The sequence below is a fragment of the Micromys minutus genome (genome assembly GCF_963924665.1).
Source record: "Micromys minutus genome assembly, chromosome: 10".
Classification (NCBI taxonomy): Eukaryota; Metazoa; Chordata; class Mammalia; order Rodentia; family Muridae; genus Micromys; species Micromys minutus.
The window spans coordinates 60,717,099-60,743,394 of record NC_137979.1 but is presented as its reverse complement, the minus strand read 5'-3'; the positions used below and the strand labels follow the sequence as shown (position 1 = coordinate 60,743,394).

At 52.5% G+C, this 26,296-nt stretch overlaps 2 protein-coding genes across 2 annotated transcripts; one reads left to right on the top strand and one right to left on the bottom strand.

Moving 5' to 3' along the window:
• Positions 1-1,041: 1,041 nt before the first annotated feature.
• Positions 1,042-9,142, bottom strand: OTOP2 (otopetrin 2; the record flags this gene model as incomplete). The annotated part of the gene is made up of 6 exons (XM_080924144.1): positions 1,042-1,212; positions 3,012-3,889; positions 5,780-5,913; positions 6,305-6,363; positions 7,705-7,841; positions 8,830-9,142. 6 exons carry the CDS (start codon positions 9,140-9,142, stop codon positions 1,042-1,044), a joined length of 1,692 nt encoding a protein of 563 aa, XP_080780270.1.
• Positions 9,143-10,677: 1,535 nt separating this feature from the next.
• On the top strand, positions 10,678-14,431 carry USH1G (USH1 protein network component sans; the record flags this gene model as incomplete). The annotated part of the gene is made up of 2 exons (XM_080922267.1): positions 10,678-10,841; positions 13,210-14,431. The coding sequence occupies 2 exons, from the start codon at positions 10,678-10,680 to the stop codon at positions 14,429-14,431; spliced, it is 1,386 nt and encodes a 461-aa protein (XP_080778393.1).
• Positions 14,432-26,296: the final 11,865 nt, after the last annotated feature.

Below are 26,296 nucleotides of genomic sequence, written 5' to 3'. Positions count from 1 at the left end.
AGATGGCTCAGCAGTTAAGAGCATTGGCTGCTCTTCCAGAGGACCCCCATGGTGGCTCACGAGTGTTTGTAGCTCCAGTCCCACAGGATCTGATGGCAGACGTGTGAGCAAAAGCAATGCTGGCTCATGAGATAAAACACCCGTGCCGATCCACAGAACTCAGAAATGGCAAATGCCCCGTGGCTGTGGCCATTCTTGTCGTTCCAGCCTTAGAAGGCAGAGATGGAATTCCCAGAGTTAGCGCGCTACCAAGATTAGCCGTATAAGTGAGTTTTGAATTTGATTGAGGGACCATTCCTCAAGGAATAGAATGCCTTCACATGCTCTTGTGGACACTCGCTCATGCATGTGTATACACACACACACACACACACACACACACACACACACACCAAAAGGGGGGGGACAACATGGAGAGCTCCTGAGGTTGACCTCTGACCTCTACACCCACCTACATGTATGTATAAGTGTACAGACATACACACACAGATGGCACATTATCCACAGGTTTCCTTCTTTGTAAAGCATTCGATGAAATCAGTCCTCCCTAACTTCCCTGCATCGCAAGAAAGATGATCACATTCACGGGCACTTGCTGGCCCCTCCCAGTCACCCTGTTATTCACCGTTTAGAAAGCCTGCTGCATAGGCTCAGCTCATCTCACCCACTGAAAAGGGGAGTGTCTGAAAACAACCCTGAAACAGCTCATCCCATGCAAGGCTGATACAAGAAGAGGGGGACAAAGGGGTCGCTTGCAGGTTTATTGGTCCCATCTCCAGAGAGTACACAGGCCATGTGGCTGAGATTAGAGATAGAGCCAGAGATGCTATTTCCAGATCCTGTCTAGTCCTGGGGGATGCTACAGGAAGCAGGTTCCCTGCCTTGGTCTCCCCAGGCTCCAGGGTCATGCAGAAATAAATGGGCATGTCTTGATTTTGATTTAAAAACTCATCCTGGAAAAATAAACTTTAGTGAAAATTCTAGTCTGGGCAGGCAGGGAATGAGTGGCAGCCCGATTTCCTTCCAGGTGCTGGGGGAGTTTCAGGACAGCACGTAGACCTCCAGCAGACTGGAGACAGCGTGCATTCGGTAGAAGATGCCGAAAGGCAGGCAGATGTTGACTATGGCCGCCCAGAGGGAGTAACCGTAAAAGTCCACCTCCACGGTATTGCTGAAGTGAGGGCGAGCGCCGAAGGCAGGCATGATCCACAGCTGTATGGGGAAAGGCATGCATCAGGAGCCCTGCTTGTGACTTCTGGGAGCTTTGCTGAGCGTGAGAGAATGGGATCCCTTCCAGCCTTCTTCTAGTTTGGTGGCCATCAGGGACTGAGGGTCACCCAGGGCTGGGATCCATCTGAAGTCACTCTTCCCGCCCTCTTATCCTGGCCTTCCTATCACAGAGAAGTTTCAGTGGGTGATGTAAGGAATTAATACAGATGCTGGACCGGCTGGGCAGATGTTCACTCCAGTGTTAGCGGTAGACTAGAACCAGTCAAGTCTAGGGCCACCCTGCTCCAACCCTCCTCTGGGTCACATCTACTCCCCATCCCTCCCATGTGTGTGAGAACTCTAAGGCTAGACTCCTACTTCACCCCCAGATAGGAACTCAGACCTTATGGGTGTGGGATATGGGACAAAGGGCCAAGTGTTCAAGACTAGCCTCATGCCAATGCCAATTAACTCCATTCTCACGGGACGTCATATCCTCTCCTGAGTCTGTTTCTGTTCTAGAAAAGGGGTGACGGGAAGGATGCTGCCGAGAGTAATTTGCACTCAAGATACTTGGAACAAAACCAGCTCCCAACCAAAAGGCCAAGGTGAAGGTGGAGGAAGGGCAGAGGCAGAGGGGTCACATCCCAATGTGAGTCCCAGACACAGTGAGGTTCTGAGCCTTATTGCTTTAACTGTTAAGGTCGGGGGTTGATGACTGAAGTTTTTTTTTCCCCCTTTAAAGTGAAAGACTGTTGCAAGTCGGCGTTGGGTGGTGTCCAAACTACTGTTTTGTACGGAGATAGATTTCATTAGAGGTGGTTTTTGTCCACCTGAGATGTGCAGTGTTCCATTGGTGTGATGGGTATTGGTGGAAGATCTCACTCCGGAAACAACATTTTGGGGATCCATCACACAGCTCATGTCTCTTACATAAAACGATACATAAAATGACTTACACTTCCTTTTGTACACTTCAAATTACTGTGTTCACGATATAAGTGTTGTGGAAATTTTTGGTACTTTGTTCTATTTAGGGCATAATGACAAGAAAAAAAAACCCTGTTCAATAGGCTCTGACATTTTTCCTATTATTTTCTGTTGGAGGGTTGGGCAAATCCTGGGGCATGGGACCCACAGGTTGACGGTTCTGTATCAGTTATTTCTGTGTTGGGGAGTGTGTGTACCACTGGGGCATGGCTATGTTGGGTGTGGCTGTGTTAGAAATGTTTCTCTTTGGAAGGTACCCTCTTCTTATGAGGGCTTTTGCTTGGGGTGTTTCCTTCCAGAGGACATACTTTCACAGAATGACGTCTCTAACTCTTTATAGTTGGCTTTGCCAAGTCACCTGGAAAGGGGGTGGCTGTCGTATACACCCCTCTTCCCAGCTGGCCTTCCACTGCACCCTGCCAGCGGGCTGCTCACACTTACCCCGGTCTCTGCGACTTCCTGAGGCTGTTCCAATTATTCTGAGAAGCAGGCAGGTCACAAGATCCCAGGAGCTGTCACACCTCCCACGGGAGGGGGTTGAAGGCCCTTACCCTCCACATCAGCTTCCAGCTTCCTCTCATATCCACCCAGCCCCCATGTCAGCCTTCCCTGGGATCTCTCTATCAGCTCGCCAACAGGCCGGAGGGCTGGGGCTGCCTTCTGTCTCTGTGCCCTGAAATTCAGTGTGCCTAGAAGCTACGGTGTTCCTCTCTGGACCTGTTCTTCTATGAGGTTCTAGAATGAGTTAAGCGGTCATCAATTCTCCCCCAACCTAGGGGAGCCCCCCAACCTATTCACCCTCGACTACTCACGATGACATTACAGAGCAGGAGAAACAGAGAGATGTCCTTTAGGCACCGACGTCGCCAGTGGCACCTGGGGGCTGAGATGATAACCACCGCTTCCTGAGGGCTTTCTGGATTGGGACTGACCAGCCTGGGGGTGGGCGGGCAGGAAGGCAAGGTGTGGATGGCATCCAGGTTGGCAAAGGTGATGCCCTGACAGGGCTCCTTGGGGCGCATTTCACGAGGCTCAGCCCCAGGAGGTCCCCGATGGAGGCTCTCGATGATGAAGACATTCTGGAAGGTGTGCTGCGCAATCATGAGTAGGGCATGGGACAGGTTGAGTGCCCCCTGCAGGTCTCTGGGTGAGCCCACCACCACAGCCACAATAGAGTAGTAGGAGATAGCATACTGGCCCAGGGCAGCGCCCATCAGCAGGGCCACATCCAGGGTCCGTGTTGGGTTCTTATGATGGTCCATAGCCCGACGGTCAAATCGATAGATGACTGAACCACTCAGGCTGACCAGAGTCATGAGGCCCAGACAGACAATATTAAAGCTATAGTAGATGACCAGGGCCTGTTGAGTGTGGCCTCTCTCTCCACTCACCTGGACCTCATAAAGGATGAAGACAGCCAACCCCACCACAAAGAGGAGCAGGCCCAAGACTGGGCCAGCAAAAAAGGTCTCCCGGAAAAGGCTGACCCTGGACGGTGTGTGGCCGTGGCCGTGGGTGGCGGCGAGCAGCCTTCCCACGTTCTTCCACATGACGTACAGCATGGTGGAAGCAAAGAGGCTGTACTCGATGTTAAAGGGGTACAGGTAGAAATAGCCTTGCTGGAAGATCTGACAGATGGCCGTGCTGCAGGGGCACGGGTCTCCTTCCGCTGTGCCTCCTGCACGCTCTGCTGCGAAGAGAACATAGTCTGTGACAAGCGAGGCCAGGGGTGCTCTCTACCAGCCCAAAGGACTTCATGGTGCCTGGCATTTTCTTTTCTTTTCTTCTTCTTCTTTTTTTAATACAGAATAGAGTTTATTCAGGTCATGGGAGAGTTAAGAGGGTGGTAGAGGCAGAGAGAGAGAGAGAGAGAGAGAGAGAGAGAGAGAGGAGAGAGAGAGGTGAGAGAGAGAGAGAGAGAGAGAGAGAGAGAGAGAGAGAGAGAGAGAGAGAGGAGAAAGAAGTAGAGGAGTAGAGGCCGGCCGTGATGGAGGGGGGGGGGAGGGAAGGGAAAGAGGAGGGGTAGGAGTGGGAGAGCAAGGCTGCAAGAGCACAAGAGCAAGAGCTGGCATTTTCATTCAGCCCCATAATTAGTCATTGTGCCAGACACTGCAAGACAAGTCTGTGGTAAATATACAAAAATCGCAGAAGTGTGGAACAGGGATGTGCCCCTCGGTTTGGAAGACCCTTAGCATGCAGGCATGAGGACCTGAGTTTGATGCCACAGTACCTGGGGCCAAAAGAGCATTTGCTGAGGCCCCCGGGTATCCTAGACAGCACATTCTGAGCTGCCCTCGGTATGGCACAAATGGAAGGGACGGGAACCGTGGTGGGGGCCTGGACACAGCCGCTGGCATGCTAGGCTGTCACATGTGGGGAGAGTGGTACAGAGTGGCCCTGGGGAAAGTCTGCTTGGCACAATGACACGGAGGTATGTGCCTGGAATCCCAGCGCTGGGGAGGCAGAGGCAGGAGATCCCTGGGGCTTGCTGTCCAGCCAGTCTAGCCGAAGCTGTGAGGTCCAGGTTACTGAGATAAGAAAGCAAAGTGGCAATCCAATGGGACGGTGGGTAAAGGGGCTTGCTGCTAAGTCTGATGACCTAGGACCCACATGATGGAAGGAGAGACCCAACTCCTGAAAGTTGTTTTCTGACCTCTGTGTATACCCACCACCACCACCACATGCATGTGCACCCACACACACAGGAACATGTACATAGACTGCACAGATTAAAAAGACAACCAGAACCACAAATCTGTCCCCCTCTCCATTTCACCCATCCCTCCTCACCCATGACCCTTTGTTCCCCGAGATAGGCAGGCTCTGTCTGGGGGAGGAAGCATGTCTGTCAAATGTGGGGAGGGCTGTAGAGAGCCCAGAGCTCTAGTTGCTGTGCCCAGGCTCCCACCATCCCTTCAGTCTGTGCTGCATGGAGGGGAATTCAAAATGTGCTGTCTAGGACACCCGGGGCCTCAGCAAATGCCTCTTGCGGCCCCAGAATTACCCCCTATCTATGGATGAAGAAGCTGAGGCTCAGAGAGGTCTGAGGGTTGTAATGAGTGAGCCAAGAGGAAACGCCAACTCCCAACGCTTTGGCCTCACTCTGGTTTCGTCTGTTAAGGTGACTGCCTGCCTGGGGCTCTGCCCCCATCAGGATTCCCTGTTTACACCAGGTTGCCCCTTATCAGCTCTTCTATGCTGGGGTCTCCTTGCAAGCTAGGGCCATGTTTTCCTAACCTCAACCCTTCCTCTCCAGGCTGGAAAAGCTAAATCATTCCTTCTCTTTCTTCAGCTTCCTCACCCTTACCCTTTCTGAGGAAAGCCCGGGTTCCTTCATGGTCGGATGGAGACCTGGACAATATGGCCTAGACTGTACCCTCAAGGATGAGGAAACACTATATACTCTTGTTGTCACCTCTACCCACACTTCCAAAGGAATGCCAGGAGCGGGAGGAGGCCCCCAGAATCTACCTTTACCACCATGCCCTGGCAAGGGCATGGTTGACTGACTATGACTATATACCCAAAGCGTCCATCCAGTGCCTGGCAGCCACAGGGCCAGTGCTAACTGGGAACTTACAGTCAGGGGCGAGGCGGGTGTGGCTGCTGTTGCCATGGGAGCCACTGTAGGAGTGGGCCTGGTGCACGGACTCATCCACTACGGCTGCCATCCAGATGGCTAGGTTGGTGGCGAGAGTGAACATGAGCCCACATCTGTTTCAGGGTAATGGACAAGGAGAATAAAAGGCTCATAAGGTCTTGGACTCATTATGGGTCCCCGGCAAAGCAAGGCAGGGTCGGGAGCCTCCTGAGAGGTGGGCTTATGAAGTGAGATGGCAGAAGGGCCCACATGAACAGGGGAGTTGAATTTGGAAGCAAGGCTCAGCCCAGTGGGATGTCAGCTAAGATAGTGGGTGTCCCGTGGCTCAGACCCCACTAGGGAAAAGGGCACACTCTAGGCAGCAGAAGGCAAGAGGGCAGAGAGGGAAGAATGGCTTGAAATCCCACCCAGGGCTTAAAGAGAAAAGCCACACCCAGGATGTCAAGCCTGCTCTCTCATGCCAGGCGGGCCCTTGGCCCACAGACACTGAACTGTGGTTCTTACCGGGTCAGGTCCAGGTGGGTGTGGATACAGTCTTTAGCGGATATCCAGAGAAAGTAAGTCTGCACAGAGAGAAAGAGGCAAGCTCAGGACTTCTCTATTTCTTAAAGGTTGGGAAAATGTCACCTGTGAAATATTTTCACCCTGTGAGATGGGGTCAGGCAGGGCTGAAGTGTTAGTCTGGCAAGTGGAGTCATGGGTACGAGTGATATATTTTGGGGAGCAAGGTCAGCCTCAGACCGGGCCTTCTTCAAGTCTCAAGATAAGAAGGTCTTTGAGGCTTTTGTTGTTGAGACAGATTTCCTCTAGGCAGCCTTGGAACTCCATCTGTAGCTGAGGCTGGTCTCAGATTCAGATACCTGCCCACCTCAGCTTCTCAAGGGCTGGCCTTGAACTCATTATGTAACGGCGAATGACCTTGACCTCTTGACTGTCCTGTCCACATCTCTGGCTTCTTTGCCCACATCCCCTGCCATCCTCTTCCTTTGGGTTGGGAAGGTCTCGCCCTCATCTAACCACCACTGAATCCCTGCCTCAGGACTTGCTGACATGGGGGTATTTGTGTTTTCATTTTTTTCCCCGGAGCATTCTTCAGACTTATGAAATGTTAAAGACTAAAGTTACATCAAATGCTGCAGCCACACGTGCAGGGCAGGGGGATGCTCCAAGGCACGCCACTGTCTCTGTGGCCACCTTGCTTACACTAGGTGAGCCTCTCTTCTGGTTCTGTGCAAAAGCAATCCTGCCTCGGCTTAGTCAGCTCTTTCAAAACTGTCTTTATGTAACACATTAAAAGAAAAAAAAAAAAAAAAAAAACCCTTGGGAAAGCCAGGTGTGGCTCATTCCTGAAATCACCTAAGTTGGGAGGTGAAAGCAGGGGTTCAAAGCTAGTCTGGGCTGCATGAAGTGAGTCATCAAAGGAAAAAGAAAAGAAAAGAAATTGATTTGAACTTGTCTGAAAATAACTGAAACTTACGGGATGCCCTGCCTCCTAAACAAATATCAAACATAGAGCTATGACTGAGACCAAACAAGCCCCAGCCATGGTCATGACCACAGGCGACAGTAGGCAGAGACTGATGCTATCCCGTAGACATCCAAGGTTCTATCAGACAGGGCCAGCTGTCACAACTTGCACCTCTCAACGTGTTAATTATTGACACCACTTAGGTCAAAATAAAATTGCAGCACACCTAAGTAGAAGCTCACATTTAGGTGCCACTTCATGAGTCAGCATCCCCTTGTCTATAGGATCATATGATCTCTAACACAGTCCAATGCCATTTGCGGAATTGCTCAGAGCTGTGGGGAGGGGGGAGGGCGGGTATGTGTGGAGCTTACATCTCCAGATTTCTTGCCAAGCATGAGGCTTTTTCTCACACGGGGACATTCCTTCTACCCACCTGGACAATGACAAACACGGCTTGGATGATGGGGTGCAGGATCTTGATGGCCGACTGGCACTCAAAGAAACTGGAGTAGTAACCAGTCTTGAAGACATCCATGACAAGGGTGCAAATCCCAAACAGCACCAGCCCACCTAGGGATCGGGGCCAGCAGGGGAGTGGTATATCAGATAGGCAGGAGGCAGGGCTTGCAGGGTGGAGAGGAGGTTCTGAAGGTGAGGGGTTAGTCTGGTGGGAATAGGGAATGAGTGGATAATTGGATGGAAGAAGGGATTGAGTGGAGAGGTTAGGAGGGTAAGTGAATGGACAGATGGATATATGAATGGGCAAATGTGTGTCTGGAAGATGAAAATGGGTGGATCAAAGGTTGAGTGGATAAATGAACAGATGGATGAAGATGAGTGAATGAAAAGATAATTCGATAGATGGACAAATGGATGGACTGAGAGATTACTGAGTGGATGGATAGAGAGAGCATAAACAAGTGGATGAATGGATGGATGGGTGGATGGATGGGTAGGTGGATGGATGGATGGATGGATGGGTGAGTGGGTGGGTGGATGGATGGGTGGGTGGTGGATGGATGGATGGATGGCTGAGTGGGTGGGTAGATGGATGGGTAGGTGGGTGGATGGATGGATGGGTGGGTGGGTGGATGAATGGATGGACAGACAGATGAATGGAGAAGGTGAGGGACAGATAAACAGATGATGAATAGGTGAATGGATAAGCTAAAGGGTTGAAAGATGAGTAGGCAAGTGGAAGATGGTGCAGGATTGACTGGGAAGAGGGGGACATCCAATGTGCCCCCCCCTGCACAGGTAAGGGCAAGGCCTCTGACAGACCTTACCAGCTGCTCATGTCTTTGCGTTTCTCCTCACAAAGGCCCTCTCTATGATCATCTCTCCAATCTCTACATAAGGCAAAGAAGCTCCCTCCACTTGTCTCTGTCCTCCACGATCCGCTTCCCTCCCTGAAGCCGCATTTCATAGCAAGAAGCCTTCTGCCCTATTGCTCTTCCCAGGGAACTTCACATCTGTCTACCCCAAAGTCACACCCTGCAGGTCCCCCATGAGCTTCCCACCCTGCCTACCCCACTCTCGTCCCCATTTCCCAGGGCACCTCGGAGCCAGATGGGGCCAGCATGAGCATCCCGGTAAGGCACGGCGCCTGGACGGCGTGCAGTGCGGAGGAGGTAAAAGACTATCCACAGCGCGGCCAACAGCATCATGGTGGTGAGCAGGGCGAACACGTCGGTGTCATACACAGCCACCTTGTTGAAGGCACCACCACTGATGAGCGTGCAGGCGAGCAGCAGCACATTGACAGCCAACAGCACCGACAGCAGGCGGCCGCCCTTTTTCCACACCTCACGGGGGCTGGCCCGAGGCCCCGGCAGGCTCTCATTGGGATGCGGGACCAATTCCTCCGACATGGTGGGGGCGACTGGAGGAGGTTGAGGGGATCACTGCGAGGTCCGGGTGGGGGGGGGCAAGGATAGGATTCTAAGTCAACCCAGGGGGGCTCTTCTTTCCTCCCATGTGATCCCTGGATTTGGGAACCCGGGAATGTGGGGACTAAGGGTGCTGGACCTAGCACTGGGGAAAATGAGAAAAATGAAAGGAACACCTTATTCACCTGGCCCAGAAATATTGCACAGAGAGAAGAAGCAGTGGCCCCTAGGCCAGAGCCCTTACAAGGTCCCACTCCCCAAAGCTGACAGTCTCCTGGCCAGGGGCACGCACCTGGCTGAACCGGGAGCCGACAGCAAGTTGGGGGTCAAGGGGCAGCAAGCGATTCCTCTCTCCCACGCCGGGCTGGACCGGTGCTTTATACCGGAGAGGGCAGAGTGATTTACAGCCACAAGAGCTCGGCTCCATAAACCTCTCAGTCCCACTCACATGATCCATCTTTTCTCCGAGCTGAATTTAGGGAAGCCAGATAAGGTGAGATTTATATTTACCTGTTAAGATCCCCTCACCTTGTCACGCTGGTGCAGCCAGGGTTCGGACACGGCCCCATATCGCAGTACCCAGAGGGCCCTCTGCCCCCAGCACCCACTGTAACCTGGTGCTTAGAGATCACACCCACCCACCCAAAAGCCTGCAGAGCTGACCCCCCACCCCCGGTACCTGCCTGCACCTAGACACCGCCGTCGCAGATCAGGAACCACCTATATTTTGGATCGTGATTGCTGTCCCGAGATCAGGATAACAGTTCGTTCCCCTTTCCCCACCTGCCCCCAGAGTGATCCAAATTCGGTCTTCCCGTATCCCTACAACTGCTGCCCAGAGATGCTGGTTGGATGCTGCAAAGTCTGGTTCCCACGCGGTGCCCTCAGCCGGCCTGTAGTCGTGCAGCGCCTCCTGCTGGAAAACTGTTGTTTGACCCCATGCGTGTAGGCTAAGGGCAGGGACCGCTGCTCTGTTGGAGGATGCTCTTGGGGTGGGTCCTCCTGCTTCTCTAGGCCCACAGTCCCCCAGATCAGAACCGCCTCTCCACCCCATCCTCACGCGCCATTCTCCAACCCCCCGACCTGTCCTTTTGACTGGTGAAGAAATCAGGGAATCCAGCACCTGCAATTCTATATATGCGGGCTTCAAGGACCGCAACGCTAGAGTGCATGCTTTTGGCGCAAGAGTGCTGAATTCTACTCGACTCACATCTGTGTGCTGAGAAGCATGGCGCTTAGGACCCAGGGGAAGCTCCTGGGCGGTTCCCTGGGCAGTGAGAGATCCCCCCTCCCTCCCCGGGTGTGCAGCTCAGATGTCCCAGTAGACTAAGTCTGTAGTCTTCTGTAGTCGCGGCTCTGGCGCTCCGCATCCACCACCTGCGGCAGCAGGGGCTGGCGGCCCAGGGCCCTGCCCAGCCCCTTCCCTCAACTCCATGTCTCAGCTCTAACCCGGCTGCCCTCCCCGTCGGGGGGACATTTCTCCGTGCCCCTTGCCCATCCCTTCTAACTCGGGCGCCATGAATGACCAGTATCACCGGGCCGCCAGGGATGGCTATCTGGAACTCCTCAAGGAGGCCACCCGGAAGGAGCTGAATGCCCCTGACGAGGATGGCATGACCCCCACCCTCTGGGCTGCCTACCATGGCAACCTGGAGTCGCTGCGCCTCATTGTGAGCCGTGGGTGAGTATCCCTGAATCCTGTGCCTTAAACCTCATGGCATTGCTTATCCTCTTGCCTGAGCTGCTTCCCGCCCACCCCCCCGCTATAGACAGACACTGCAGCCTGCCATTCTTTGGGAGACACACATGGAGGGGACATAAGCTGAGCTCGTGACAGTTGTGGACTCGATGCAGGGATTAGAGAAGGGCTTCAATTTGGGGGTGAGATCCAAGATTATGGGATGGGGGCTGCAGAGTTATTAAAAAATCAAAGACATGTTTGGGAGTTGCCTGGAAGCAACAGTGAAAGGTAGGTGGGAACCCGAAAGAAGGCTGGGAAATCTCCAGGGGCCTAGAACTGGAGGTGGAGGGGGTGGGGCGGGAAGGAGAAACCTTCACTGCCTACTTCCCAACCTGGAAGCCAAAAGGCTGTCCTTACAGCACCAGTAGCTCCCACGGGCCTCGGGTTCATGCTAACCTGTGCCTTCCCTCCACTCTTCTGGGATTTACGGGCACTGTCCACACTACCAAATGTCACTGGTTCAGCCAGTGATTAACTCTCTGCACCCCTCCCCCTCTGCGGGACCCAGCATTGGGAAACTGTAGTGTGCAGAAAGAACATCTTCACCCCCCCATCCTTCCTCTGTCATTGTCCTGGGAGGAAGGGTGGGCACAGAGCCCAGGGGTTTGGAGGAGGAGCCAAGCAATGTGGATCCAGGATCACTAAAGTGGCTTGGGTTTGAGGGAGGGGACTAACTCACATTACTGAAACCATCCTACCTATTAACAGTTTAGTAGGACTGGCCTCCACAGTGGCCTAGACAGGAAGAAGATGCCCCAAGAGGGTTCATGTGGATGCCTCAGGCTCTATGGAGGGGTCAAGGTCAGGGGCAGAAATTGTGCTGACCATGGTACTGGAGTAGCTGGATATGTGGGAAATGTTTCCCTCTTCCTCTGTGTCTGCACCTTTGGTCTAGCAGCAGGTGGGAACAATGTGGAATCAGACAGTTGAGACAGAGCCCAAGACTCCAGGAGGGCACACGGTACTATATCCCCTGCCCTATTTATTCCAGAGGTTTATGGGAGTCTCATGCGGGGGACTGGAAGGAAAGAGAGCTGCCCAAAGCCCTGAGATTCTACAGAGGCAAGGATTTGTGCTTGAAGAGGGAGGGACTGTTGCTGAGCCACCCTTCCCTACAGCATCCTACGGGACTTGGTAATCAGAGGGGGAAGCTGGGGGGAGGGGCAGTGTTGAGATGAGGAGTGATTCTTCCCCAGACCTGAGCTGGCCTTGTGGCCTCATGAGTGAGGGATAGGGCCAAGTGCTAGATCCAGAGAGAGAGACAAGATTCCTACAGAAGCCAGCAGAGCTGGGTGGGCTATAGTCTGAAGTCAGATGTGGAGGTATTAGAGAGGCCTGCCGGAGGGGCAAAGCTACCCAGCTTCACAGGGCAGCCTGAACAAGAGAGAGCAGCAGGACCACATCGCCGCCCTCTTCCTCTCTAGTTCTGGCTGTCCCCACAGTCCCCTTCTGGCCCAGGCCAAGACCCGACACCTGCTCTAACACTGGCGTTGCCAGGCCTGGCCCCGCTCCCTGTAGATATGGCGGTGCCCACTGTAGACCAGCATGCACCCTCTGACGTTCATTCAGGCTTACGCCCAGCGCCTACACACAACCACCCTCTGGTCCTCTTGTACTGTCACCCTGTAACACGTGGCATCGCAAACCACCACACCTGCCTAGGGACCCAGACCCAGGTCTGGCCCACCACCTCTCTGGCCCAGCTCCCCGCAGGGCCCATGAATAATTCACTCCTTTCTCTCAGCGCATCAAATATTTATCCCCTGAGATTCCCAGCTCGGCCCGCCTCACCCCGCCTCCTAGGTCGCCCCGCCCCTTTGTGGGTTGGGTCACTCTCCACACACACACCTGGTTGTTGTGCGTAATTCTGACGCATCTGTTGGCTCAAGTCCGCTGGCCTCCTGGAAGTCTAGGTCTCAGCTCCCTGGGTTTATTTTAGGGCAATGGTTTTCAACCTTCCTAATGCTGCGACCCTTAAATACGGTTTCCTCATGTCATGGTGACCTCCAACCATAAAATTATTTTGTTGCTACTTCATAACTAATTTTGCTACTGTTATGAATCATAATGTCAATATACGAGATACAGGAAGTCAAATATATGATGACCAGTGAGGGTCTCGACCCACAGGTTGAAAACTTCTGCTTAGTGGTTGCTACGTAACAGATCCAGGGGGCTCGCAATGTCTGTGGGCTTTCTTTCTTTTTTCTGCTCCTCACCTCGCAAGATTCCTTATACTTTCCAATCAGACCCCAGGTCTGGCTTGCTAAAAGGACTCATCCTACCTCTCTACGTGCTGTCCCTACAGAGGCGACCCGGATAAGTGTGACATCTGGGGAAACACACCCTTGCATCTGGCGGCTTCCAATGGGCACCTGCACTGTCTGTCCTTCCTCGTGTCTTTCGGGGCCAACATCTGGTGCCTGGACAATGACTACCACACGCCGCTGGACATGGCCGCTATGAAGGGTCACATGGAGTGCGTGCGCTATCTGGATTCCATCGCGGCCAAGCAGAGCAGCCTCAACCCCAAGTTGGTGGGCAAGCTGAAGGACAAGGCCTTCCGCGAGGCGGAGCGGCGCATCCGTGAATGCGCCAAGATGCAGCGCAAGCACCACGAGCGCATGGAGCGGCGCTACCGGCGCGAGCTGGCCGAGCGCTCCGACACGCTCAGCTTCTCCAGCCTCACGTCTAGTACCCTGAGCCGCCGGCTGCAGCACATGACGTTGGGCAGCCAGCTGCCCTACTCGCAGGCCACGCTGCACGGCACGGCCAAGGGCAAGGCCAAGATCCAGAAGAAGCTGGAGAGGCGCAAGCAGGGGGGCGAGGGCACCTTCAAGGTCTCCGAGGACGGGCGCAAAAGCGTCCGGTCGCTCTCGGGCCTGCAGCTGGGTAGCGACGTGATGTTTGTGCGCCAGGGCACTTACGCCAACCCCAAGGAGTGGGGCCGTGCCCCACTCAGGGACATGTTCCTCTCGGACGAGGACAGCGTCTCCCGTGCCACGCTGGCTGCCGAGCCTGCCCACTCGGAGGTCAGCACCGACTCAGGTCACGATTCCTTGTTTACCCGCCCCGGCCTGGGTACCATGGTGTTTCGAAGGAACTATGTGAGCAGCGGGTTGCACGGGCTGGGCCGAGAGGACGGGGGCTTGGATGGGGCAGGCACGCCGCGGGGTCGGCTGCATAGTTCCCCCAGCCTGGACGACGACAGTCTAGGTAGTGCCAACAGCTTGCAGGACCGCAGTTGCGGGGAAGAGTTGCCCTGGGATGAGCTAGATTTGGGCTTGGATGAGGACCTGGAGCCCGAGACCAGCCCCTTGGAGACCTTTCTGGCCTCGCTGCACATGGAGGACTTTGCCTCCCTCCTGCGGCACGAGAAGATTGACCTGGAGGCCCTGATGCTGTGCTCTGACCTCGACCTACGAAGCATCAGCGTGCCCCTGGGGCCTCGGAAGAAGATCCTGGGGGCCGTGAGGAGGCGAAGGCAGGCTCTGGAGCGACCCCTGGCCCTGGAGGACACAGAGTTGTGAGTGTCAGTCTGGAGGAGGGGTGGGGTTGGAGTCAACCTTTTCAGGAATGGGAGGTGGCTTAACACCATAAAGCATTAAAAAAAAAAAAAAAATCAGAGCTGTCATCAACTACGAGAGGCCCCATTTTTTTTATTTAACACCAGATTAGGGGGGAAATGAATAATTGGGGACTTTCTTATCACAGTCCTGGGGTAATCCAAATGAGGGAAAATGGGCATTTTAGTGTGGATTCGATACATTTACAGTAAGCATAGGTAGGATTTTCAAAGCCGGCTAGACAGGGTCTTATGTAACCCAAGCCGGCTTTGAACTTGCTATGTAGCTGAGAAAGATCTCCTGACCCTCTGACCTGCCTAGTACTGGAGTCTGAACCCAGGCCTTAGCCCATGCTAGGCAAGCACTCTCTACCCACTGAGCTATAGCTCCAAAGCTGAGGAAGTTTCAGAATCCTCCAGATCCTTGCACTTTTTGTTGAGTCCTGAGCTCTATTCCCAGTGTGCCACAGGTGAGCAAGAGGAGGATTAGGGATTAGATTGTAGCTCGCCCCAGGCTTCACCACTTCCCTGTGCCAAGATGACCTGATCTTAAGTTAGCCTTGGCTCTAGAGCCTGGGGAGAAGGAGGCCACATATCAGGATCCCATCTCAACTGCCCGGAAGCTCAAGGCAGATACGTTCTACCTACTGTCCCCACACTGTGCTCCCTTGTGTGTCCTTGGAGGCACAATTGGGTTTTTAGAAGTAATCTTTGCTGCTCAAACCATTCCCTACACCAGTCCACTACAGCTTCCCACAAGCCCACTGCCCTTCCATTTGGTATGTAAGGACTTTACCCCAAAATGGCTGGGGTGGGGGTGGCCGTGGGAAAGCAGTATGACTCACAATTCAGGGAATGGGGGAGTCAGTGTCCCCCATTCCTGACCACCCCAGATCGAGGGGTGGCTAAGTCATCAGAGTGGTTGGTCATGGAAGGAAATGAGCTCTTTGAAGGCTGTCTTCTAAACCTAGGCTCTGTCTGTCTCTCCACAGATGAAAGGGCTCCTCTCCTCAGACCAAATGAATTGCAAGTTGCCACAACCCACGGTGGGGCCAGGAGGTCCTCACAACCGCCATTCCAGCTGTCCCTTCTCCAGGAGCAAGGGTCACATGAGTCATTTTCCTCTGAAACCCTGTCCCTACTCTGAAGCAGAGGTGTAGCCTAGAGGCATCCCGAGGGACCACAGCAGTCCAGAGCACCACTCCTGAGGGATGTTGGAGCCCCCCCCCCCAAGTCACCTTCTTTGAAAAGCCCTGACTTACAAGAGGATTGGTGGAGGCTCAGCCCCGGATGGAAGGAGATCAGGGACTGATTGGCCCTGAGGACTTGATGACATCACAGTTGAGGTAGAAATAGAGCAAGGGGGAGCTTGACCAGTCACAGGTCCATCACCTGCCCCACCTGTCTTCTCTAGCCTTCTTGGGGTGTGTGGGGGTTCCTGTTCTTTCTTAGGCTGGAAACCTATTGCTTCCTACTAACTAGAACAGAAGAGTTTGGGTACCCCCTTCTCATGCACCCAAGAAGGAGGTTCCTCAGCCAATTCGCTCCCCAGAATACCCCCTCCTACAAAAGGCCAGTCCCCCCTTTTCATCCACTGGCCATTGCCACAGCTGGAAAGCTGGGCTGTGGTAGGCTGGAGTAATGAGGATTCCGTCCAGCTCACTCTGGGGGCCCAGACTGTCTCTTTAAGCTTCACTCCACTCCACTATGAAGCCTGGTCTCACCAGCGCTTTCAGAGGACCAGGGCACCTAGATGCAAGATATAATAGAATCATAGTCCCCAGGCCTGGAAGTCACAGTAGAGTGTCTGTAGAATGTCATCTGTTAACTGCCTCGGGGTCTCCCAGGTCTAGACAGGTGGGGGCTAGACACAGTCTGTGTCAGGCCTCATGTGGGAAAGTTCTGTGAAGGAAGATCTTTGGGGATGTAGAGAACCTGAGGTCCTGGGTCCTGATTGTGCCCAGGCTCCCAAGGTGTTCTCTCTCTCTCTCTCTCTCTCTCTCTCTCTCTCTCTCTCTCTCTCTGTGTGTGTGTGTGTGTGTGTGTGTGTTGGGTCTGATTAGAGGATTCCCTTAGGATCTGGAAGGGCCCCAGAAGCTCATGAATCATAGGAAAGAGTGAATTCACTGTGTGTTCAGCCCTGGAATGGTATGGAGGTAAAAACCAGAGCAAAGGCTAGCCCAGAGGTCCTCAAGCTGTGTCCTCACAGCAATATCACCACACCAAGGAATGGCTATGGTTAAGGTTCTCAGGAGCCACGTGCATACAGAGTCACATCCTTCCTTCCACAGATATGCCCCTCCTGTCAGCAATGGACCCCCATCCCAGACTCCTGCTTAGAGAGCAGGGAGTGTTCACAGCCTCTAGCTCCTCCTCGGACTCCCCAGACTGGGCAGAGGGAAGAATCCCCAAAGACCTCTGTGTTCTGTCTGGAGGTACTCTGTCCATGTGTACCCAGTTCTGAGTGTGGAGGAGGTGGCTTTTGTCCCACCACCACCCTGAGTCTACTCCCCCCCTTCTTGTTTTATGAGCCCAAGCCTGGGGCCGTCTCCAAGTGCCGACACCCCTTTTCCCAGAGCCCCAGGTACTGCTCTTTCTCACCACTCCTGACTGTTTACTGCCTCGGCCCCTCCTGGTTCTCTCGCCAGATGCTGTGACCCTCATCATTGTACTCCGAAACCTTTCCTCAGGCTAATTACAGTTTTTGTACAGTATGTTCTCCACTGTTGCCACGTCTGTGTTCTGTTCGGAAGGCGCTGGGGAGGGGGTGGGGGAAGGGTGGGGGATAAGAGAGGTTGGGGTAGAAGGTGGGAATATGGGAGATCTATTTATCAGAGGGATCCTTGAACCCTCACCTCTGCACACCTGCAGCTGATGAGGGCGGGATGGCATTGCCTCTTCCCACCAGGCCCACCTGGGCTCTTTTGGAAGTGGGCAAGAAGCCATTCTCCTGAAGTTTCTGCCTGTCACCCAGGAACTGAGCTTTCTCATCCCTGGAGAATCTTCAGTGGGGGTCTTGATTTCCTTAACTATCCCTGTTAAGACTTCTTGATGTACCATATTTGGTACTTTCTTCTCTCAAGGATGTCTTCCCAAACAGTAGTAGGCTCTGCTTTCTCAGCCAAGTCTGCGGTCATCTTTTCTCTGACGATGTACCCAACCCAGCACCAATTAGAAAGGTACATAGGAGGCAGGTGCTGTGTGGGTTGCTTAGCAACCATTTAGTGGTTGTAGGGCCACCTGTCTCCACTTTACAGATGAGAAAAATGAGGCTCTGGGAGATGAAGAACATAGGTGTTCTTGGCCACACAGTCCTCACACCCAGGCCACCCAGGGAACCAAGATACCATTCAACCAGCCAGGGTTACAGAGCGTGTGCAATTGTGACTACTAGTGGTCACCTTAATTATTGCACCTATGTCTGGAAAGGCACCCGTCCTTGCCCAGACAGTCCAGGGGAGGACCTAGCGGGTGAGAAAGACTCTCAAAGACAATGCGGAGAGGGTTGGAGTGTTAGTGTTCAGAGTCTAAACTGGAGGCAGTAGGCAGGAGTTTGAGTCTTCAGAGGCCAATGTGACCCAAGGTTCCTTGGCATCAGTAGCAGGTAGAATCTAAGAAACCTGAGGGAACTTCAGACACAGATGAGAGAAAGAATTTTACAACTGTTTCTCTTCCTCTTCCTCCTCCTTCTTCCTCCTCCTCCTCTTCTTCTTCCTCCTCCTTCTCTTCTTCTTCCTCCTCCTCTTCTTCCTCCTCCTCCTCTTCTTTCTCTTCTTCTTCCTCCTTTTCTTATTTTTCTTCCTCTTCCTCCTCTTCTTTCTCTTCCTCCTCCTCCTCTTTCTCCTCCTCCTTCTTTCTCTTCTTCTTCCTCCTCCTCTTTCCCCTCCTCCTCTTCCTCCTCTTTTCTTTCTCCTCCTCTTTCTTCCCCTTCTTCCCCTCCCCCCTTTTCTCTGAAGACTAAATTGTCCTTGCCTCATAGACCTACATCTAGCCATAAAAATATGTGCTCATAAAATCTGGGGTCCAGTGAGATGGCTTCATGGGTAAAGGTGCTTGCTGCCAAGCCTGGCAGTCTGGGTTTGGTTCCCAGTATCCACAGTAGAAGAAGAGAACTAGCTCCCCGTAAGTTGTCCTCTGACCTCTACATGTGCACCATAGCACATGCTGGTACACACAAGCACACACACACACACACACACACACACACACACTAAATGTAATCTAAACAGAATCTGTTCCTGATAGATAAAAGCTGCAGAATACAACACTGTCTCTTGGACTGGAAGGGAGTGCCACGTTCTTACTCTGTTTTACAAAGGGCCTGCAGAACTCCCTGCTCCGTTGTGCATAAAGTCTTGCACTGAAAAATGGGGAAATTGTACAAGTTTAGAAAAACTAGGAGTTCTTAGTCTGGGGATTAGAATCTGGTGATGTTTCCTGGAAAACCTACACAAAGCACATGTATGTTCACAAAAAACATGCACATTCGTAATCAGCCTTACTCACGATTCTAGACAGTTGATGGCCAGAGTCTGAAGAGACCCTGGGACCCTGGATTAAACAACTTTAAGTTGGGGGCTGGAGAGGTGGCTTAGTAGTTAAGAGCACTTGATGCTCTTGCAGAGGATCTGGGTTTGGTCCCCAGCATCCACATGGTGGTTCACATTCCAGTCTCAGGGTGTCTTAGGGTTTCACTACTGTGAAGAGACACCATGACCAAGGCAAGTCTTATAAAGGACAACATTCAATTGGGGCTGGCTTTCAGGCTCAGAGGTTCAGCCCAGTATCATCAAGTCAGGAAGCATGGCAGCAACCATGCAGGCATGGTGCAGGAGGAGCTGAGGGTTTTACATCTTCATCTGAAGGCTGGTAGTGGAAGACTGACTTCCAGGGAGCTAGGGTGAGGGTCTTAAGCCCACGCCACAGTCACACACCTACTCCAACAAGGCTACATCTAATCCTGCCACTCCCTTGGCCGAGCACACGTAAACTATCATACAGGGCATCCAGCATCTCCTTCTGGCCTCTGCAGACACTGCACGTATGTGGTACATAGACGTACAGGGAGGCAAAACACTCAAACAAGTAAAAATAAAAATATTTTTGAAAAGAAGCTTTGGATTGGATGGCTGTGAATTCACTGCATTACTGTGAGGGTCGTGGTGTGATGAAGGTGGGGTACTGGAGTGAATCAGCGTCCGAAGAGCTCCATCATATGTGGTTAAATCTCTCATTACAGAGAGACAGAGAGGGGAAGGGCTGATCAAATGCCGTGCCACAGACACAGGGCAACAGCTCAACTCGTGATGCCGCATGTGACACTCGGCCACCCGTCTCCAGCTGTGACTGACCACGGACACCACAATTTCCCTTTCTCCACGGTGCCTACTTGAACCAAGTTCTTTTGAAACAGATCAGAGTGAGAAGACATCTAGGCTCAGAGGCTAGCCACATATGTACAGTAAAACTGACCTGCCTCTTTCAGCTGTGTGCCTCCCTGAGTCTGTTTCCTTATGTATAGAATGGGCGTTATAATCATAGTTGTCACCCACAGGTTATTAGAGGGGGTGTGTTAATGCTGATGAAGTGCCTCGTGCAACCTGATACTTAGTGCACCCCAGTTAACAGTGGTCATAGTTACTGCTGGTCTGAGCATGGCCCGGGGCACTACTCACGTCTGTGATCTGCATGGCTACCCAGTAGACGGGTCCTAGACAGTCCCAGGGAACAGCCTTCCCTTCAGGCTCACCCTGGCTTCCAGTGGAGAGGATGCTAGAGGCACCTTTATAACACCGGTAAGGGGTGCTGTCATCCCCGCTCAGGGAACAGAGCCAAAGATGGATCTGCCCATCCAGTGGGAGAACCCTAGGGAAGGTCAGAGGTGTTTTGGGGTGTCCAGGGAGCTATAAAGATATTTCCTGGATAGGTTTACCATCATTATGCCAGGAGCTGAACCCTAAATTTTATCACAAGAATCTCCTGGGAGGTATGAAGATTGGGGTAAGTGTTAGCTTCAGTTTGTAGTTGAAGGCATGGAATTTCATGGAAGCCAATACATGTATTCCCAAGACAGAATCTTTCTATATAGTACTGGCTGTCCTGGAACTTGCTATATAGACCAGGCTGGCCTTGAACTCAGAGGTCCACCTGACTCTACCCCCTACGTACTGGCATTATAGGTATGTGCCACCTGGTTGTTTTCAAGTTTTTTAATGTTTTGTTGAGATTTATAAGGTGTCTGGAACGTATGTTAAGTATTGTGTACCCATTTAAACCAAACGATTAAAAGCCTCACCCTTGAGCTGGAGAGATGGCTCAGTGGTTAAGAGCACAGGCTACTCTTCCAGAGGGTCTGAGTTCAATTCCCAGCAACCACATGGTGGCTCACAACCATCTGTAATGGGATCTGATGCCTTTTTCTGGTGTGTCTGAAGATAGCGACAGTGTACTCATATACATGAAATAAATAAATAATAAAAATGGAGTGTGCTTCCAGAGAAGCCTGGTTCTCAGCACCCACATGGCTGCTCACAACACTTAATAATTAGAGTTCCAGAGGATTCCATGCCCTCCTTTGCCCTCCATGCACACATGTGGCACACACACACACACACACACACACACACACAGAGGCAAACATTTGTACATATAAAATATAAATTAAACCTTGATGTTTGTTTATCGAGCAAGAAACGCCACTGTCGTTACCCTTGTTTTAGAGGTGGGAAGGCAGAGGCAAAGTCACACTTCCCAGATGCAGTCTGAATGGAGCCTGCAGTTGGTAAGGGCCATCTTTGACTTGAGACTCCTTGATCTGGGCATGCTTGAGGTCCTGGCAGGTGTCAGACTCAGCCACAGACCAGGTGAGGGATGGAGACGAGGCAAGATGGATTGTGGGTCCACAGGCAGGATGCTGGGGGTAGGTGTTTGGAAAGACAAATGCATCTCAAGTCTGCTGAGGTGGGGGAGAAGGCTCGAGAAAGAATTTTGTCTCAACATGGGAGCCTACTTCTTTTCTTTCTGTCACCATTCTCTTTGTCCCATTTCACTCTAGGGTATCAGGCCTCTTGGGCTTTCTCTTTCCCTTCCCATCCCCAAATATTTCTCTGTTTCTGTCTCTTTCTCTGTCTCTGTCTCTGTGTCCCTTTCTGTCTCTGCCTGTCTCTGTCTCTGTTGCTCTGTCTCCCTTCCCCCTCCCTCCCTCCCTCCCTCCCTCTCTCTTTCTCTCTCTCTCTCTCTCTCTTTCTCCCTCTCCCTGTCACATGTCTTACTGCATTGCCCAGGCTAGCCTGTGGCCTCAAACTCATTGTATAACCCAAGCAGGTCTTGAATTCATCCTCCTGCCTCAGCCTCCTCTCAGGTTGCAGATTACAGCTAGACACAGTCACGCAGCTCTCTTGCTGTCTTCCTTCTGTCTGTCTCCTACTCGCTCAGGCTTCCTGTTCCCCTTGTCCTGTTCTGATTGTCGCTGATTGAGCCGGAACCTGTAGCCCAGTCTCACCTCCAAGCATTGCTTCCTTCCCCTTCCCTTGACCTCACCCCTTGACAGCCTTTTGGGGCCTCTCCGGGAGAACCCACGGTGCCCCCAGGGGGACCAGTGTGCAAATGCCTGAGATCCACCAGAAATGGTCTGGGGGCTGTTCATACCCCAGATCTGATCCTAAATAGCCATGACCTAGTCCAGCTACATAATTCTGCAAAATGGATCTCAGGTTGTTTTACAGGGGGAGGCTTCTTGATACATCGAGTGTATGGGGAACCCAGTCTGGCCTCCCATTGCTGGTGAGACACACATCTAACATGACCCAGCTGTATTGGTAGTGATGCTCCCTCTGTCTACTGCTACAGAACAAGTGGAAGGGCTGCTGTCATTTCCATTTTTTTCCATATGAAGAGATTCAAGGGCAGAGATATTTGTGAAAGGTACTAGATTTGCACCATTGGGAAGGGGTAGTGTTAGAATACCAACCTAGGCAGCCAGGCCCCTCAAAACTTATCCCTAACCTTTCTCTGGGTTCCCAGTCCTTGGGAGGAGGTGGGCACTGGAGAAGCAGCCAGTCTAGTGATGCACCCGAGTAATCAATCCTAGTATTACAAGGCCAAAGCAGGGTGGTTGAGAGTTCGAGGCCCACCTGTGCTATGTAACGAGCCACTGTTTAAAACAAAATAGAGCTGGTGAGATGGCTCAGTGGCTAAACCACATTTGCCACACTTGCCTAGTGACCAGAATTGGGTCCCTGGAATCCATCTAAGGAAGAGAAACAACTCCATAAAGCTGTCTAGTCTCCACAACACGCCCCACCTCTGTGGGTAGAGGTACCAGAATTTTAACAGTTAAATCCCAGACCCTGAGTTTTTCTCTGCCAGTTCCAGCATCCCTTCACCCCACTCCCCAACTCCTCCCATTCCCCTCTATACAGGCTCTTGTCTAACCCATTCACTTGACTCAAGCCAGGAGCCTGGGCTCAACTAGCCAGGCCTGGAAGCCAGGAGCACAGGCTCTACTGGCCAGGCCTGGGGAGGTCTGGTGGGCTCTGCTGCCTGTCACCAACCTCTCTGTGCAGCTGCCCTGGAGAGAGCACAGATGGCCCCAGAGAGTGTGTGAGTGCCAGAGTGAGGGCTGTCAGGGTTCTCTGAGGAAGAGGCAGGGTCCAGAGCTCTCCTGGAATGGCTACGTTTAATTGTGAACCCAGCATGTGTGTGTCTATGGTTTTGCTCATTTGACCGTGCCTTAGTGTCTCCAGCTTCCCAGGAGGGGAATGTGTATATGTGTGTGTGTGTCTGTGCATGTAGTGTTTGTGTGTGTATGTGTGGCATGTATGTATGTATGTGGTATGTGTGTGTGTGTGTGTCTGTGCATGTAGTATTTGTTTGTGTGTGTATGTGTGGCATGTATGTATGTGTATGGTGTGTGTGTGTGTACACGTGTCTGTGAGTGTGCATGTGTGCAATTCTCACAAAAGGCTAAATCCATACCACTTTGTTTGGAGTCTATTTTTAGACTCTTCTTCCTGCCTCTTATCTATTTTTAGGGCCCCAGACTCCTTCCAACTGGAAGATCCAAATTCCACCTGTTTCCACACCTCATCCTGAGTCAGGGCCCCACAAAACTTATGCTCTAACCTCATTCTGGATGGTTAGCGTGTGTGTGTGTGTGTGTGTGTGTGTGTGTGTGTGTGTGTTCAGTCCTTAGGAGGGTATGAGCACTAGACAGAGAAGAGCCAGTGTTCTAGAAGTCAGAGGTAACAATGGGGACCAATATGTTTTCAGGGTCACACATGCTACTGAAGGCTTGGAGAAGGTGTCCCCCATGTTAGTGTATCTAGTCAGGGGACTAGCCTGCCTCTCCTTAGGATAATGAATCCTCTTTTCTAAGCTCCCGTGTTCCCACCTGTGAATGGGGATAACTGTATCCCCCCTTCACAACCAGTTGTGAGGTTAACAAAGAGTTCTTAGCCTAGTCCTCAACCCTATCCATGTGGAGGATCAGCCTGGAGACCGGGAGGACAGGAGTCTGGGCATCAGTGGGAGCAGGCACAACCGAGTGGTCCCCAAGTCCCACCCATTCGCTCTGAATCGAGTTTTCAGTATTACGAAACAGAACTGGGAAAGGGAATCATTCTCCTGAGGACCCAGCTTTCTCTGTGCATACGTGTGCACCTGTATGCATGCATGCATGTACACACAGGGAAGTGTGGGCAAGGAGAAGGTCTGGAGGACCGCACACATCTCCTTGCTGTGAAACAAGTCTAGAATCGGTGTTTGTACAGTGCGATAGTTAAAACAATTGGACAACACTGTGCTACCTTCACAATGGCACAAGCATCAATGGATGAAATCTGCCTCAAGTATGAAGCCAGAGCACTCTCGATGGCCACTGTCATCTCAACTCTATCCAGGGACCCCCATTTCATACCTTCCGCCTGAACTTTCTTAGAAACCCAAGGCTCAGAGAGGTTAAGGTCACATATCCAAACCTTGCTCTAGAAGCTGTTCTTGGTTTTCCTCCACGGAACTCACAGCCCTTGCTCCCCTTCTAGCCCAGCTACTGCACCCGCCAGTGGGCACACTGCTTCAGCTCATCTGTACCTCACGGAGCCAGCCCCAGTGTGAGGAGAGGACACTAGTCGTCCCTGAAAGAGTTCACCGACAGAGAGCCCATGAGGCCAGCAGTTCCAGCTCCGGTTCCGAAGGGTCTAACTCGTCCTGAAATATTGAGGGGGTATCCTGGGCAACAGATCCTTTCTCTACGAGGTGGGAGAGGCTGAGAGATCTTGGAGCATCAGCAGAAGCCCTGCTGGCTTCAGGCCTACTTTCTTCTCTTCCTTCCTCCTCCCTGATTCCCAGAGCCACTACTCACCGGTCTCTGTTCCCACGGAAGGGCTGGCAGCCAGGAAGCCTGGCTGGAAGTAGAGGCTTGAGCCAGTGGCTTGGAGGTGAAGCTGGTACTGAGATGCTGTGGGTATAGTCCTACCAAAGCTGGGGGAGCTTGGGGTGTCCGTCCCACTCTCAGCTGGCTGGGATCTGAGCTGTGAACCCCATCACTTCTTCCCAGGCTTGTGCAGCTCCACCCTGGTGAATAATTCCAGCCGCCTGGGGAGCAGGGCCTTGCTGGCTCTTTGATAAGTTGAAAGAAGTATAAATTGGGCGGGGACAAGGAAAGGCCAAGAACTGAGCCAAGGCACAAACTATAGAAATGGTTAAATTGCTAACACTAGGTGCCACCCCAAGCTCCTCGGGGCTCTGTGTCCTTCTGACACCCAGTAGCCCCCTTTGGGCTCTTGGCCAGAGTTCGCCCCACCTTGGCCACAGCAATAATTAACCCCATGAACTCAGAGCATAAAGATCCAAATCACAGAGGGGAGGAATCACCAGTGCCTCAGGAGGGGGAACTCCAGGGGCCCCGTGAGGGCTTCCTGCTTCACCTGCCCCACCATCCTGGCCTGGCAGGCACCTCCACCCCATTCAGGGAGTGTGGGAGTCCCTGAATGTCTAAGTCAGAGTCTCTGACTTAGATGGCATCTTCTCCATCCTTTGATTTTTGTTTATTTTGGGGGGGGGGCAGAATTTCTCTGTGTTACCCTGACTGTCCTAGAACTTGCTTGGTAGGCCAGGCTGGCCTTGAACTCAGAGATTTGCCGACTCTGCCTCCGGAGTGTGTGCGCCACTACACCTGGCTGATTCTCTTCCCCCATCTCTGATCTCTTTCGTTCTCTAGAGCTTGTTCATCCACACCCTCCCATGTACTCTGCAAATGCCCGCTGAACAGCTCCAGTGTGCTGAGGATAGCGTGAGGTTCCAGGGAGGCAGGGTACCTCCCAGACAGGCAAGGCTTGCTGTGTGCCAGGCTCCAGTCCCTCCTCTTCCTAGCAGCCTGCTTTCCTTGCCTGCTGCTGAGGCAGGGTACTGGCCCTGATGGCTAAGGGCGCATAAGCTGGGAATGCCTGGGATGTCACTGAGGAAGCCAGGTAAGTAAGGAAGGCCTGGGGAAGTGCAGTCCTCGGCCTCAGGAGTGAGCCCACTGGATGGCTGGCTATTGGGAAGGACAGGAGGTGTGGTTTGCTTTCATTCATTTTGAAAGATTTCATTTTACACTATGCATATATGTGTGTAAGGAGACGGTCATACACATATTTAGAGACAGAAGATGTGGTCAGAGGGAGTCACAGGTGGTCCTGAGTCTCCTGATGTGGATCTGGGACTAAACTAAAGTCCTCTGGGAGAGTAGGACGAAAACCTCTAGCACATCTCTCCCTTCCTCTCTCCCTTCCTCTCTCCCTCCTTCCTCGCTCCCCCCTCCTCCTTTTCTTTCTTCCTTTCTTTTCCTTTT